This window comes from Loxodonta africana, chromosome 1, assembly GCF_030014295.1.
Source record: "Loxodonta africana isolate mLoxAfr1 chromosome 1, mLoxAfr1.hap2, whole genome shotgun sequence".
Classification (NCBI taxonomy): Eukaryota; Metazoa; Chordata; class Mammalia; order Proboscidea; family Elephantidae; genus Loxodonta; species Loxodonta africana.
Window position 1 is genome coordinate 9,866,955 of NC_087342.1, and position 17,109 is coordinate 9,884,063.

At 41.8% G+C, this 17,109-nt stretch overlaps 1 protein-coding gene across 3 annotated transcripts in view; it reads left to right on the plus strand.

Annotated features, from left to right (window-relative positions):
* POGLUT1 (protein O-glucosyltransferase 1) overlaps window positions 1-16,470 on the plus strand; it is a 28,011-nt gene extending 11,541 nt beyond the window's left edge. For 2 of the 3 annotated variants that reach the window (XM_010592936.3, XM_010592938.3), the window contains 8 exons: window positions 3,891-4,026; window positions 6,187-6,308; window positions 8,510-8,569; window positions 9,966-10,065; window positions 12,879-12,937; window positions 14,312-14,479; window positions 15,124-15,180; window positions 15,616-16,470. In XM_010592936.3, the coding sequence (XP_010591238.2) occupies window positions 3,891-4,026; window positions 6,187-6,308; window positions 8,510-8,569; window positions 9,966-10,065; window positions 12,879-12,937; window positions 14,312-14,479; window positions 15,124-15,180; window positions 15,616-15,772 (859 nt within the window). In that variant the 3' untranslated portion in view covers window positions 15,773-16,470. The remainder of the gene's footprint in view (window positions 1-3,890; window positions 4,027-6,186; window positions 6,309-8,509; window positions 8,570-9,965; window positions 10,066-12,878; window positions 12,938-14,311; window positions 14,480-15,123; window positions 15,181-15,615) is intronic. The other variant, XM_064285101.1, reaches the window with a different exon arrangement.
* The last annotated feature ends 639 nt before the right edge of the window (window positions 16,471-17,109 follow it).

Below are 17,109 nucleotides of genomic sequence, written 5' to 3' on the forward strand. Positions count from 1 at the left end.
AAAGCTTCCTTGTGCCTCTTGTGCCTGTATAATCCCTCCCTCTCACCCTTCCCTTCTCCCCTCTGGCATCCATTGGTCTGTGTTCTCTCATTATAGATTATTTTCTAGGCTTTTATATAAATGGAATCATACAATATATTTAAAAGCCAAAGGTGAGAGAGAATAAGTATTTTAGCTGTCACGTTAAAGTGTACTGCAACAATAATTAAAAAAAAACTCTAACTCAGGTTTTATTTTCATATCAAAAGATTATTATATGAACATGGAAAATAGTTGGACAACTCAAAAAGATACACAGTGCTAAGGAAGCTTCTCTACCCCCTTAGACTCCAAACCTCTAGCCTCTGAGTTCTCTTCTCAAGAGACCACCATGATTATAAGTTTCTTGTATATCCTTCCGGAAATAGCCTTTCTCTCTCTGTATACAAGCATCTAGACTCATCAACAAATTAGAACATCTGTATCTTCTGCAAGTTCCTTTTCTTTTCCGTTTAACAGTGGATTAGAGGTTGTTTCATGAGTACACATAGAGCCATGTCACTCTTTCATGGGTGCATAGTCATTGTATGGACTTCTTTATTCAGGCCTCTTATCAATGAACATTTGAATAATTCTGAACCATTCTCCTTTCTTTTTCGGTTAATACAAATGATTTAGCAGTGATCATCCTTATACTACACCTTTGAGCATAAATGTACTTGTAGATTAAATTCTTAGAAGTGGAATAACTAGGCCAATTAGTGTGTTTTCTAAATCTTGATAAGTAGAAGCAAATTGCCCTCCAAAGCGGTTGCACCTCTTTACACTTCCCCCGGACTTATATTGCATGCTCAGAAGAGATCACACACCCTCACCAGCACTGTGTATTTTCAGACTTTTTGTTTTCTGCCAGTCTCATTGGCAATAACCAGCGTCTCGCTTCCATTGGCATTTCTTTATCATTAACACAGTTGAGCATATTTCCCTATGCTTAAACCATTTTTTTTTTAAATCTCTCTATATTTAAAACAAGATTTTAAATCAGTCATCTCCATGCTGCCAGAAAATTTTGGTCATGTGTTGGAATGCTGCCCTGATGTAGTGGGGGTCAGGACCTCAAAGAATGGGCCAGAAGCAAGCTAAGCTGTTAGTGTCGTCTCTCTTTCTTTCAAGAAACCCCCTGAGGTTTCCTGGGGAGGCTAGTCAGAAAGCTCTCTTCTTCTGGCTGCCAAAAGTGATTTTGATAGGGTTTTGTATTCAAGTTAAACGTGATGAGACGTTTTCTATCCTTCCCCATAAATTATAAGACAATTATGGTGAGAATAAAAATGGTGCCTTTCCAATGGAACAGAGTTGAGAATTCAGACATAAATCCATCCACATATGAGCAGTTGATATTTGACAAAGTTCCCAAAACAGTTAAATGGGGAAAAGACAGTCTTTTTAACAAATGGTGCTGGCATAACTGGATATCCATTTGCAAAAAACTGAAATAAGACCTGTACCTCACTCCATGCACAAAAACGAGCTCAAAATGGATCAAAGACCTAAATATAAAATCTAAAATGATAAAGATTATGGAAGAAAAAATAGGGACAACGTTAGGAGTTCTAACACATGGCATAAACACTACACAAAACATTATTAAGAATGCAGAAGAAAAACTAGATAATTGGGAGCTCCTAAAAATCAAACACCTAAGGTCATCCAAAGACTTCACCAAAAACGTAAAAAGACTACCTACAGACTGGGAAAAAGTGTTTGGCTATGACATTTCCGATCAGCACCTGATCTCTAAAATCTACATGATACTGCAAAAACTCAACTACAAAAAGACAAATAACCCAATTAAAAAATGGACAAAAGATATGAACAGACACTGCACTAAAGAAGACATTCAGGCAGCTAACAGATACATGAGGAAATGTTCACGATCATTAGCCATTAGAGAACTGCAAATCAAAACTACATTGAGATTTCATCTCACTCTAACAAGGCTGGCATTAATCCAAAAAACACAAAATAATGTTGGAGAGGCTGTGGAGAGATTAGAACAATTATACACTGCTGGTGGGAATGTCAAATGATAGAACCACTTTGGAAATCGATTTGCTGCTTCCTTAAAAAGCTAGAAATAGAACTATCATACGACCCAGCAATCCCACTCCTCAGAATATATCATAGAGAAATAAGAGTCTTTACATGAACAGATATATATACACCCATGTTCATTGCAGCACTGTTTGCAATAGCAAAAAGATGGAAGCAACCAAGGTTCCCATCAGTGGATGAATGGATAAATAAATTATGGTATATTCCCACAGTGGAATACTACGCATCGATAAAGAACAGTGAGGAATCTGTGAAACATTTTATAACATGGAGGAGCCTGGAAAGCATTAAGCTGAGTGAAATTAGTTGCAAAAGGACAAATATTGTATAAGACCACTATTATAAGAACTTGAGAAATAGTTTAAACTGAGAAGAAAACACCCTTTGTGGTTACGAGAGGGGGGGGGAGGGAGGGTGGGAAAGGGGTATTTGCTAATTAGATAGTAGATAAGAACTACTTTAGGTGAAGGGAAGGACAACACACAATACAGAGGAGGTCAGCACAACGGGACTAAACCAAAAGCAAAGAAGTTTCCTGAAGAAACTGAATGTTTTGAAGGCCAGCGTAGCAGGGGCAGGGGTTTGGGGACCATGGTTTCAGGGGACATCTAAGTCAATTGGCATAATAAAATCTGTTAACAAAACATTCTGCATCCCACTTTGAAGAGCGGTGTCTGGGGTCTTAAATGCTAGCAAGCAGCCGTCTAAGATGCATCAATGAGTCTCAACCCACGTGGATTAAAGGAGAATGAAGAACACCAAGGACACAAGACGATTATGAGCCCAAGAGATAGAAAAGGCCACATGAACCAGAGACTACATCATCCTGAGACCAGAAGAACTAGATGGTGCCCGGCTACAACTGATGACTGCGCTGACAGGGAACACGACAGAGAACCCCTGAGGGAGCAGGAGAGCAGTGGGATGCAGACCCCAAATTCTCATAAAAAGACCAGACTTAATGGTCTGACTGAGACTAGAAGGACCCTGGTAGTCATGGCCCCCAGACCTTCTGTTGGCCCAGGACAGAAACCATTTCTGAAGCCAACTCTTCAGACATGGATTGGACTGGACAATGGGTTGGAGAGGGATGCTGGTGAGGAGTGAGCTTCTTGAATCAGATGGACACTTGAGACTGTGTTGGTATCTCCTGCCTGGAGGGGAGATGAGAGGGTAGAGGGGGTTAGGAGCTGACAAATTGGATATGAAAAGAGAGAGTGGAGGGAGGGAGCGGGCTGTATCATTTGGGGGAGAGTAATTTTTTTAGCAAGGTGTATATAAGTTTTTGTGTGGGAGACTGACTTGATTTGTAAACTTTTTTCACTTAAAGCGCAATAAAAATTATTTAAAAAAAAAAAAAGCTGTCTTTGTGAGAAACAAAGCCCAAGGGACACAATTCGAAATTATCTTTTCCAGTTCCTATCAGAATTTGTATTTTGCTTACTAAAAAAAAACCTTCTGTAAAAGTGAAATAAAAACAGAATGGAGGAGAAGGAGTGGTAGGAGTAGCAATGATACCCCCTTCAAACCTATGATAAATTATGTGGAAAATCTTACCAAGTGTTGTAAGCTGCAACATCTTAGCTAGGAAAGATAAAAAAAAAAAAATTTTTTTTTTTTATAGCTTGCGCAAAATAAAAAAGTGGGACAGCCCCTTTAGAGACATTGCTTTCGGGAAACTTTGCAGTTTGCTGATGATCTGAACGTTGGCTTGCCTTACTTTAAACGAGTGGGTGGGATCCTGTCTTGTCATGGAGAAGGCAGTGCTGTGGTGAATATGCGGCCTTTCTGGTTGGCAGGTGTGGTGGTGTTGAACACTTTATTTTGGAGGTGATTGGGCGCCTCCCTGACATGGAGATGGTGATCAATGTACGAGATTACCCTCAGGTTCCTAAGTGGATGGAGCCTGCCATTCCAGTCTTCTCCTTCAGTAAGGTAAGAACAGAAAGAGCCTACATGAAGGGGTGGTGGGGCAGCGGGGGTGGTCTTCCAGGGTATTAGCAGGAGGTCCCGTGGCAGAATCTAATCTGTAACGGGGAGGTCCGGGAGTGGGTCCGTGTCCCTGTTAGTCTCACAGTGATGGAGCATTAAGACTGAGGAGTTGGAGCTGAGGACCTGTGAGGAGTGTAAGATTGCTTGAGTGTCTGTAGGGCTGGGAACGGGGTAGCGAGTGAAGAGCCAGAGGAACTTAGAGGAGATTGGCAGTGGGGCTCAGAGACGCTATAGAGCGTTGAAGAGAGGGCCTCAAGAAAGTTCACGGGCTTGGAGTTAGAGAACACTTCGTCAAAAAATATTTGTTGAGCTCCTACAAGGTATGTGTATATCAGCCATAGTGTCGGGTATCATCTGTCCTGTCTCTCACTGTACCCCAGAAGCCCAGATGACTGATAGTGAACCCAAAAATATCAGATAGCTCCACACAGTTTGTGTCCAAGCAATAGACTGAGTGCGATAGGCCTGGGTATTGAAGAGGGAAATGTGAGGGGGTGATGTCGAGATGTGGGCTAGCTGGGACAGACGTGAGGGCTTGGAGAACCCGGGGCAGTTGGTATCTTCTCACTGCTCAGGTTCATGTCAATGATGCGCTGACAGGAGTGAGACTGGGTTCCCTAGAGACTAGGCATGAAACATTTGGTGCGGGGGTGGGGAAGGGCAGAGAGGCTAGATGACAGTGGAATAGAAGAGGCCATGCCAGAAAACCGCACAGACTTTGGGAAAAGAACACCATCTTTTATCTCCTTTCTCTAACACAGAGGGACCATTTATCCCCACTTACCCTTTATCACAGTTTACTTTCTCTATAGACTTGTTTATTTCCTGTATTTGGAAGTGGGCTGAGGCCACATTTGTGTTGCATTTCCCATGATTTAGCCTCATTTCTCAAAAGTGCTTGGTCTCGTTGTTTGTGGTGAAACTCTCACAGAAGAACAGATAAAGCTCCCATGTAAGTCAGTAAGGGCATTTATGTTCGTTACGTGTTTGTGTTGATAATCAAGTATGAACATCAGTGTACTAACTTTCTTTTCATCTTCCTATTCTTTATTAAAATCAGTGACTCCTAGTTTCCAAGGGAGGGATTTTAGTCTGACAGCTTTGTAGTTAACTGTGCAGCTGTCATGTACGAGGTGCTTGATGAATCTGTCATTTTTCAAGGACTTGAGAGAAGGCAAACAGCATATTGTATGTGTGATTCCAATGGAAGAAACAGTAGAAGCAGAGGTTTATAAGTGTGCAAAGTTTTAACAGGAGTAACTATAAAAAGAGAATAAACTGGTTTTAAACCATTTTTAAAACATGTGGGGTAACACCCCTACCCCTCATTCTGCCCATGGGTCCTTCTGACCCTGATCAGTGAATAACCAAGAATTTATCAACCAACTAATGTGAGCATAACAGTGCCAGAGTGACCCAGAGCGGATAATACGAGCTAACACTTACTGAGTACTTACTATTTGCCAGGCACTGTATTCAGTGTTTTATATCTGTTAACTCATTTAATAGTCAAACCAAACCCATTAGGTAGGTATTATTGTTGGTGTTTTTATTTCCACCATTACAAAGATAAGGAGACTGAGGTACAGAAAATTTTAGAAACTACCCAGATTGGGAAGAGAGAATCGGCATTCAAATTCATATGATCTGTTTCCAGAGCCCGTGCTCTTAACTACTAGTTCTTTCTCTCATGAGACCATCTAGGAAATAACTAAGAAACTGGGTAAGGCAGTATGAACTCCAAGTGTAATAGGACTTAAAAAATGAGAGAGTTATTTCATCATTCAGAATTGGGTATATTATTCCCTTAAACAAAAAACCCTAATTGTGTGTGTATCCTCTAGAAAAGTAGAACTTTGGAGAACTGAAAAGGTTGATATTTACCATGATTTATTTTGGGATTTAGTGAGCCCGTGCATTCTAACCCATGGTCACTTTTACCTTTTTAATGTTCAGTCTAGACTTTACAGACTAGGGAAAATAGATTTTTGGCAAGATGAAACTAGAACAAGGCCTTTGTCCAGATCTGGTGGCATGAATGCACTTGATTATTCTCGCCCCGTTCCAAGACTGATTTCAGTTGACCTTTTGTTTCTGTTGAAGACATCAGAGTATCATGACATCATGTATCCTGCTTGGACATTTTGGGAAGGGGGACCGGCTGTTTGGCCAATTTATCCTACAGGTCTTGGACGGTGGGATCTCTTCAGAGAAGATCTGGCAAGGTAAGTCCTCTAGAGAATTTTGTTTTTCCCTCCTTGTAGGTTTTCTCGAAATAAGCAGTAGAATAATAAAAAAAAAAACTTAAAAATGATTAACTTTCAAATTTAAAAAAGGCTGTTTATAGTGTAAGCAGTTTCATATGTGTGTAAAAATATTTACATATCCATAGACAAAAAGCAGAAGAACCTACCGTAGAGTATCTGCAGTACCTTTGTGGGCAGAAGTATTGGAGCCTTTTGTTTGCTTCCTTAACTTTTTCTGTGCTTTTATGATTCTCTAAATAAGAATGAATTACTTTCATAATTAGAAAACATGAATGACCATGTTGTGGGAGGGTAGAAAATTACCTGGAAGAACATAAATGTACTTGATAAATTAGAGCTGAGTCCATTGGGAGGAGATGTTGTTGTTGTTGTTACATGCTGTTGAGTTGATTCCGACTCATAGCGACCCCATGTGACAGTAGAAGTACCCCATAGGGTTTTCTTGGCTGTAATCATCACAGAAGCAGATTGCCAGGTCTTTCTCCCACAGAGCTGCTGGGTAGGTTCCAACCACCAGTTTTTCAGTTAGCAGCTGAGTGCTTGACCGTTGCAACACCAGGGCTCCTTTGGGTGGGGATACCAAACCAAAACCAAACCCCCTGCCATTGAGTCGATTCCGATTCATAGCAACCTTATAGGTCAGAGTAGACCTGGCCCATGAGGTTTCCAAGTCTGTAAATCTTCACGGAAGCAGATTGTCACACCTTTCTCCTGTGGAGCCCCTGGGGGGTTCAAACCACTGACCTTTTGGTTAGCAGCTGAGTGCTTTGACCACTGTACCACCAGGGCTCCTTTGGGCAGGGATAACCCAGTGCCGTCGATTCACAGGGGATAGGAGCACATAAATGTCCTCTTAGCTATCTCAAGTACAGAGCTTTTTCCAGATCCTCACAGGACTGGATATACCTCCACCTCTTGACTCCATCCTGCCATTATATGAGATTGCACGTTGTCTAGGTCATCCCTGGTGGCGCAGTGGTTCTTAACTACAACTGCTAACCAAAATGTCGGCAGTTCAAATCCACCAGCTGCTCCTTGGAAACCCCATGGGGCATTTCTGTTCTGTCCTATAGGGTCACTATGAGCTGGGATTGACTCGACGGCAACGGGTTTTTCTTTAGGCCATCCAAGCCGTAGGTGTTTCTTAACCTAGTTACATTTTACATTAATGATTCAAACGACATTGACATTTACTTAGAGAACTTCTAGAAACACAATCTTTATAGGTCTTCTCTCAGATACAAGGAAAGCAGTAATTTAATTCCACTTGTATTGCCACAAATATATATCACCGGCAATCCAGATTATTGGCTAGCACCTCTAGCGGGATAAAGTGATAACAAAAGGGAACAGAATCTAAGGCACAACAATTGTTCTGTACGTACCTGGAGCAACAGAGGAAGGAGGAGAGTCAGGAACAGGAGGAGATGGATGTGTGGCTCATTGCCTCCGTGAATAGCTGCCTCCTTTGCCGTGAGACAAGAGAAACTGGATGATGCCTGGCTACCATTATTGATTATTTTGATCCATGAGTCTATAAAAGTATCCTGATCAAAAGGGGGAAAATGCAGAACAGAATTTCAAATTCTCATAGACTTCAGACTTCCTGGAGCCATGGAAACTGGATGAACTCCTGAAACTATTGCCCTGAGATAATCCGTAAACCTTAAACCCAAAATGTCCCCTGAAGTCTTATAAAACTAAATAATAATTTAGCTTAACTAGTAAAAAAAGTCTCCCTTGATCATTATGCTCTTTTATGAACTATCTACATGGGATCAAATTGACAACAGTAACTCAGAAGATTAGATAGGACACTTAGGGGACAGTGAGTTTACGTTAGTGGAGGAGGAAAAATTCAGAAAAGGAGGGTGAGAATGGTCGCACAGTTTGAAGAATAATCAACGTCACTGAATTGTACATGTAGAAATTGTTAAATTGGTGTATGTTTTGTATATTCTCAACAACAACAAAATAAATAGAATTAAAAAGCAGGGGGGCCATAATATCATTCAGACCTTTTTCTTTTGAGTAGAAAAGTAGCCTTCACCAGCTTATTATGAAATGTAAAGTTCTGGCCTCAGAAATGGTTAAAACACATCCCATATAGTTAATAGCAACAACAAAACATAGAAACTAATCAAAATCCATTGTTTTAGGTCAGCAGCCCAGTGGCCATGGAAAAAGAAAAATTCTACAGCGTATTTCCGAGGATCAAGGTAATTATATTTTCTGACATTTTTACAAAGATATTGTTGCACTTAATGTGTAAAATATACACAACTGTGAGGGTGTGAAGAACTGTGTGGCTCAAAAAGAAGCTAAGTAATAGACATAGAATCACAGAATTCTCGATTAGAGGAGAACTCAAATTATTTGCCTGTATCACTCTATTTGAACTTAAGTTCAAAGAAGTAAAGTCCATCCATTCAGTCATTCAGCAAACACAGAGTGCCACGAGTGTGTTGAGCGTTGACTGTACAACATTGAACGGAACAGATGGGTTGTCTGCTTGCCTGAGAGCTGACGGTTGCCTAGGAGTAACTTATGATGTTGTTCATTATCATGTTGCCGGTTAGTAGCAGAGCAGGTATCATCTAGATCTCCTCGTTGCCTTTTTCATCAGACCATGTGACAAGCAAATCATGGCTACCACAGAGTGAGACTGGTGAAAATGGAGAGGGAAGGGGGCAGGGGGCAGAGAGAAAGAGGAAAATGGAAAAGATTAGGGATGGGGAAGGACCCTGTCTGTTGTGTTGAGTTCTATACCCCCAGCACTTAGAACAACCCCTAGCATGTAGATACGCAATAAGTATTTGTTGAACAGATGAATAGAAAAGAGACTGTGAAGGTATGAGAGTTTTGTAGTTTTTGCGTCAAATCCACGTCTGAGGTTACACCCTCTATTTGCCCTCTGATTTACGTAGACGATGGACTTCAAGAAGCAGATGGGCTGCCCAGCCACAACTTATCAACTTCTCTGATTCTCAGATCTTGAGATCACAGATTCTTAACTTGGGGTCCATGTCTGGGCTCCATGAGTTTTAGAACTTCCTTGAAATGCTTCGGGGTATGTACATTTTTCTAGAGAAAGGGTCCACAGTTCTCATCAGATTCACAGAAGGTCCATGACCCCCGCAAAAGTCAAGACTAGGATTTTTTCCACATATGGTGTTCAGGTTTCTAAGCCCTGTAGGTTTTTTAAACTGCCTGTGCAGGGCATACACAACAGAGGTCCTGTAGCTATTTCAGTGAGCGGTGATGACCTAGTCACACAGCTGGAAGTACCAGTGATTTTAGACCCCATATGAACCCTCCTAAAGAGGAAATGATTCCCTGGCTATCGTGACCAGAACAACATACCCTTAAAGACCAGACGAAAGCAAAGAAGGACCAAACACTGTCATCCCTGATGGGTAAAGTGGGGAACAGCAGAGGACCATCTAGATGCTACAGTTCCCGGTATCCTCCACCTCTGCTGTTAATATAACCAATGAATGGTCCATCTCCGTGTACAGTCATTGCAGTGGGTCCTAGTACCGCTTGCCTTTCAGCGACTGGGAATGGTATTGTGGTGTAGACCACATAGATTTATGTCATGTGTTTCTTTTATAGGACAAGTCCAGAACGAGATCCTCTCATTCTTCTCTCTCGGAAAAATCCAAAACTTGTTGATGCGGAATACACCAAAAACCAAGCCTGGAAATCTATGAAAGTAATCACCAGTCATCTGAGTAGAACTACAGCAGTGAACATTCTCACTCAAAGAACACTGCCACTTGGGAGAATTTCTTACTAAGTTTCCTTTCAGTGGTGGGATGAATTTTAGAGAAAGTTCTCTGGATCAGTATTAGCACATACGTAAATTCTTCTTTTTCAAACTCATCTTGCTTCTCTGGCCCATGTCATGACTAGAGTATTATGCTACTTTGAAGGTTTAAACCAGAGGTCAGCAGACTTTTTCTGGAAAGGGCCAGATAGAGGTATGTCTTAGTCATGTAGTGCTGCTATAACAGAAATACCACAAGTGGGTGGCTTTAACAAAGAGATTTTCTTACAGTCTTGTGGGCTAGAAGTCCAAATTCAGGGTGTCAGCTTCAGAGGAAGGCTTTCTCTCTCTGTTGGCTCTGGAGAAAAGTCCTTGTCATCCATCTTCCCTTGGTCTGGGAGTATCTGAGCACAGAAACCTCAGGTCCAAACGATGCGCTCTGCTCCAGGCGCTGTTTTCTTGGTGGTATGAGGTCCCCAAATCTCTGCTTGCTTCCCTTTCCTTTTATCTCTTGTAAGATAAAAGGTGGTACAGGCCATACCCCAGGGAAACTGCCTTTACGTTGGATCAGGGATGTGACCTGAGCCAGAGTGTTACATCCCACCCTAAGCCTTTTTACTCACAGGCAGAAATTATAATTTATAACACGTAGGAAAATCACAAAATGGAGGACAACCACACGTAGCCTAACCAAGTTGACACCTATTTTGGGGGGACACGATTCAACCCATTACAAGGAGTAAATATTTTAAGATTTGTGGGTCATATGAACTCATTGCAGTTCCTCAGCTCTGCCGTCACAGTGTGAAAGCAGCCAGAGGCAACATGTCAGCAAATGGGCCTGGCTGTGATCTAGCAAAATTTCATTTCTGGGCACTGAAATTTGAATTTCATATAATTCTCACATGTCACGATATTTTCTTCTTTTGATTTTTTTTTTCAAACTTGTAAAAATATTCTTAGTTCAGAGGCTATGCAAAAACAGGCAGAGGGCCAGATTTGGCCTGTAGGCTGTAGTTCGCCAACCCCTGGCTTAAACCCCTGGTTCTCAACCTTGGCTGCACAATACAACCAGAGAGCTTAAAAAAAAAATGAATTAAATGAATCATAATTTTTGGGAATGGGGCCCAGGTATCTTCATTTATTTAAAGCTCCCCAAATGACTAAAGTGGAGGCGTAAACGAGGACCTTTGGTTTAGATTCCATCTCAGTCCTCTTAACTCTAAGACTTCTTGCCCTAATCAAAGAACTTTAAGGCCTAACTTTCCTCATCTGAAATTTCCATATATCAAGAATGCTGTGAGAAAAAGGTCCAAATTCTTGGGGGAAAAACCTAAGTATATCTGAGATGCATGAATTATTTGATACAGTTTTAATAAAACATGTGCAGGTGAAGTTTAAGAGACTTCATAAGTTTAATGAAAATATGGAAAAATATAAAATACTTTTGTATTTCATATTTTAATGAAAATATTTTAAAATATAAAATTAAGAATATTCAACAGACAAGTTGTTTACGTTTGCAACTGGAGGCTACAAAGGCAACCAAATTCATTTTTTTTCAGGGCTTCAAACCAGTTCTTCTAGTTCAGTGATGGCCAAGGAAGCGACCCAAGAACAGACATGAATTTTTAAATTCGGGTGAACTGGAACCATAACTGAAATGGGAAAAACTACAGGTCAAAGCCCTGGTAGAAACTGAATCTCCCTGTTGGAAAACAAGGGCAGTATATGCGTTGCATAGCAACCAAATGTCGTGCACATTGGATTCTGCGTAGAGTCGGAAACAGCAGTGTCCAGCTCAAAGATGGTAGCCGACCATGCCGCTTTGAATGCGTGTTGCTCTCCTCAGTCCTGACAAAAACGCAGTTTCACTTATCAGGCTCCCGAAAGGGTTCACTATGCCTCTTCTGAGTCTCCTGTCCTACAGCCCCGAGCCATAATTTTTCCCGTTCTGGTTATGGTTCTGGATCACCCAAATTTTAAAAATCCAGGTCTCTTCCAGTTTTGCATCCTTGGCCATGACCTAACTGCTTCGAACCAGTTCAAAGCCCTGTTTTTTTTTAAGGGCTTGTTTCTCTCATTGGGGAGTTTACCAGATGAATGGATGAAATGTATATGGGGGTCTCAAACTCAGGTGCCCCAGGGACTAGCAGTTGATGTAAAGCAGTGAGCAGAACCCTCTCGAGGGCACTAAGAGTTCCAGCGGATTGCTGCCAGGTGGGAATGGGAGCCCAGTGTGGCAGATCTTCCATTTTTTCAAGGAAAGTTGGAAATCTGGATTTTTGCAAGAAATCTCCTGCCACCTCAGATGTTGGCAGTGGTTTGAATATTTCGTTTTAAGTACTTTGCATGTCCAACCAAATTTGTGTAGGGGCTACTCCTCTAAGCCCGCCAGCCACCACTTGTAGCCTCCTGTGTAAATAATTGATGTAGAATGGAATGCTCAGTAAACCATAGCTTTGGATTCAAAAGAGGGCCACATGGCCTTATAGATCATGGCCTTAAAAAAAACCTTAAACTTTAAAGTTGGACAGATCCAGGCCAAAACCCTATTTCTTCTGCTTGGGGCCATATAACCCTGGGCAAGTGTCCCAACTTCTTGTAGCTTTGGCTTCCTCATCTGTAAAATGGGGATAGTAATGCCTTCTGAGTATGTTTACTGTGAGGCTTAAATGTGGTAATGCTGGTGAAATGTTTAACACAATGTTTGCTTTTATTACTAATACTACTGATAAAAACATCCTTTTCATTTAAAGGATACCTTGGGCAAGCCGGCTGCTAAGGATGTCCATCTTGTGGATCACTGCAAATACAAGTAAGGGTTCTAGGACTCCTGACTCCCTTGATTTCCATATCGCTTTTGAGTTAGCTTCATTTGGGGTGAGAGCTTTAATGCTGGGGCCAAGCTGGAGTTATGAAAACCAAACCAAACCTGTTGCTGTCGAGTTGATTCTGACTCATAGCGACCCTATAGGAGAGAGTAGAACTGCCCCACAGGGTTTCCAAGGAGTGACTGGTGGATTTGAACTGCCGACCTTTTGGTTAGCAGCTGAGTTCTTAACCACTGCACCGCTAGTCACTTTAATTCACTTAGCTGTAATTTACTGAGGGCCTACTGTGCACGAGGCTGGAACCTGAGCTCTGTGGGGGCTGCAGAGATAGATGAACTTGGTCTCTGCTTCCAGAGAGCTTGTGTGTTGATAATCAAAGTGATGGCATTGCTTCTCTCCACACTCTTTCCACCCAGCAGTTGAAGCTACATTACATATTTATCAGGTTAATAAAATAGCTCATGGCTCACCATGAATAAATTATAAATTATTATAAAAAAAGTTGCAGTTGAGCCAATTCTGAATCACAGTGATGGTGCAAGTGGTTTGTGATTGGCTGCTAACCTAAAGGTTGGCATTTCAAACCCATCCAGCCAATTCATGGAAGACAGACCTGGTGAGCTGCTTTTGTAAAGACTATAGCCAAGAAAATCCTATGGAGCAGTTGAGTAAAGTGTATATGCTTAAAATGTTATAATTAAATGGCAGGACTAAGAAGTAGATAAACAAGTAAAACCAGGTCAGGAGGTAGGCAGTGGGAGAATTCATAGAGGTGAACGCTGATTACCCTGGACAGTGTGAGGGGCCATTGGGTAAAAGTGACCCTGGAGGCAAGAGTGCATACCTGTTAACATAAATGCTGAGAAGAAGATCTTTTTCTTTTCCGGGGCATTTCTTTGGAGATTGCTCAGACGTGCCAGGTCCCGTCCTGACCTTAGGAGATGTGCGGGGAGCAGGGAGATGCATTTGACCAGATGGGATGCCCTAGAAAAGAAAGGCTTTGGGTGGCCATGAGGAGTTAGAGACACTGAGCCTAGAAAAGCTTGTAGAAAACGAGATCCATCTGAGCCTTGTATCCTCTCTCCCAGCACCAGCTCCTGACCCCGTCAGTTCTGCCTGAAGAAAGTACCCCTTTCCCTCTCACCCTGACTTTCCTTTCTGAGAATAACCTGTAGTCCCAGCCTGGGAAAGCAAGGAGTTTGTGGAAACCCCAAAGGGGCATACCGATGTGTTCTTCAAGGCTGAAAATGGAAAGAGAGGGGAGAGGAGGCATAAAAGAGAAGGGAGGGGGGAATAAAAAGGCCATACCTGTGGCAACAGGCATGTATTTTAAGTGCATTTTGTTCTTTCATTCCCAGGTATCTGTTTAATTTTCGGGGTGTAGCTGCCAGTTTCCGGTTCAAACACCTCTTCCTGTGTGGTTCACTTGTTTTCCATGTTGGTGAAGAGTGGCTAGAATTCTTCTATCCACAACTGAAGCCGTGGGTTCACTACGTCCCAGTCAAAACGGACCTCTCCAACGTCCAGTAAGCAGCTCTACCCTGTGCTGCTACATCCCCAGACGTTTAAGTCATTTAGTCCTGATGAGTTTTTTTCATTGAAAGCTTTTCTTGTCTTTTTGCTTCAAATATGTAGCGTTGCGTTATTATTCACGTAGACTCTCAAGTGAGATTTAATTTGAAGAAGTGCTCAATGTTGGTACCAAACGTAATGTTCAGACTGCGTGAGGTGAGAAAGCTCTTGTCCCTCAAAGAGTAAACATAGGTGTATTTGATCTAGTCACGTTGTCACGGAGACTTTCAGATCTAGCATCAGCACTCATCACAGTGAGGCAGAGCACATTTCCTCTCATAGTGGGGGATCCAGGAAGAGGTGCGGGAGAGGCCCAGGTTTCCTCTTCTGTGGGCCACTGCAGGAATCTGGAGAGGAGGGACATTTTTTTCTTCCCTCCCCTTCGCTGTTGATGCCTATCCTTGAACATTTCTGGCAAATCTGCAGCAGATTGCTTCAGTCTGTGCGTGGAACTTGTTGTCTTGGTCCTGTGAGGACCCTGGTAGTACACCATCTGCACAGCTGGAGATTAACTGTAGACTTCAACCTGTGGTCTTTCTGCTCTAGTATTAACGAGCTTGGTCCATAGTTCAGAGACTCAGAGCTCTTTCCATTTTAGGGAGCTGCTGCAGTTTGTAAAAGCAAATGATGATGTAGCCCAAGAAATTGCCGAGAGGTAAGTGCTGTTCCCTTTTCCTTTTCCGCTTTATCATCCTTGTTTTGCCTCAGCTAAAGTTACCTTAATGTTATTACCATGGTGATATCCAGATTTCACCCTCATTATACAAAGATCATTCTGGAAGAGGAAAAATGTATGCATATATTCGCATATGCCCCATGTTCACCCTTTATAGAAGTAGATCGAAATCTTTGAGGTAACTGAATAACCACCTTTTCTGAGCATTGGCTGTTTGTTTGTTTTTAAGAAAAAAAAAGTTCTGTTGTTAAATGCATGTGTGTGAATATGATGGCTGTAGGGTCAGTTGTGAGGATCAAATGAATTCATTCATATAAAGTACTCTGGATAGTGCTTGATGCAAGGTGAGCACTCAGATATAGGCTGTTAATATTAAATGCTGTTGTAAAATGTCTGTGTTTACCTTGCTTCTAGGGGAAACCAGTTTATTATCAACCACTTGCAGATGGATGATGTCACCTGTTACTGGGAGAACCTGTTGACTGAATACTCAAAATTCTTGTCTTACAATGTCACAAGAAGAAAAGGTTATGATCAGATTATCCCCAAAGTTTTGAAAACTGAACTCTAGTCGGCATCTTAGGTCTGTAGTCTTTGCTGCAGCAGCAGGACCTCACGTACGCTGTGGTGGGGAGCTTGCCACGAACATGGTACCTGTACCTTGAATACCTTGTAACAAACCATGCTGCACCCAGAGCAACTCTCCAGAAAGGTCCAAAACGTGTAATACAGATAAGAAGGAGCTCAACTCAGGGGGAATAAGAACCAGAAGTCAGAAGATGGGGGTTTGGAACCCAGTTCTACTTTTCATTCTCTTAGGACCAATCACAGCTTGTGCCTCAGATCATCCACACGTGTATGTCTATCACTGTGAAACTGACTGTCCACCTGATGATGGCCTTTGTCCCATGATTCGGAGCAGAAAAATTCAGCACTTGGGACTCGCAGAACTCATTGCCACAATTCTGCAGTTATTCTAGGTTTGATCTCTGTCGCTACATTTTAATGTAGGAAGCCCATGGGGTTCGTGAAAAGTACTTGGAGGTGGTTTCCTGAAAGGTCTAAGGAAGCAGTGGCAGTGCCACGCAGTGATCTAGTTCTCTTTTGTAAAAGCGTGAGCTCTCAGACTCAGGAGGTTTCTATAATGCCACATAGGAAGGGGCCAGTTGCATGAGTAATTATTGCAGTTGGATTTCAAGATTCCTTTTTGTGCCTTCATACCCTTCTTTTTATTGCCTCTCTAAAGAGGAAAAAAAAAAACTCAGTAAATTCAGGAAGCAGTCTTTACCCTTTAAGGAACCGTGAGTACGACAACAGTTCTTCCCCATCCTTTGTGCGCCCTTAGTACTTTTCTTTCTTAAATTGGCAGCAGTAGGTTGTCCACACACTCAGTGTCTTGCAGAGACTTAAGGAATCCTCAGATGCGAACTTGTCATTAAGTTGGGAACTTAGAGTGTTCAACTTCAGCACTGACTGACAGAGGAGATACTTGTTTTCACGCAAATCCGAGTTGGAGCGCCTCCTATTTTTACCCTTTAAAAGAAAGACATTTGGGTAGTAATTCTGTCTTTCACTATGCGTCTCCCTAACGTAGTCAAAATGAAGGAAAATGTTTAGGTTAAAACCCATGTAGTGGTCTGATGACTTAGAACCATCCTTGTCTGTTAGGCCCAATGTTTCCACAGAGAAATCAACTGTTTCCTTTGCCTCTTAAGATTTGGTACGAACTGGTTTCTGAATTTGTAAATTAAGTAGAAATTTACTCAATTAGTAGCAATTTATTGAATGAATAGATTCAGTCACCTAAAATCAGGGATTTGATTCCATTTGTCAGAAACGTATGTGGACTTTTTAACTGCTTTCCACAAAATCTTAAGTTTAAGGACGTTCTTAGAGGGGTTGAATGTC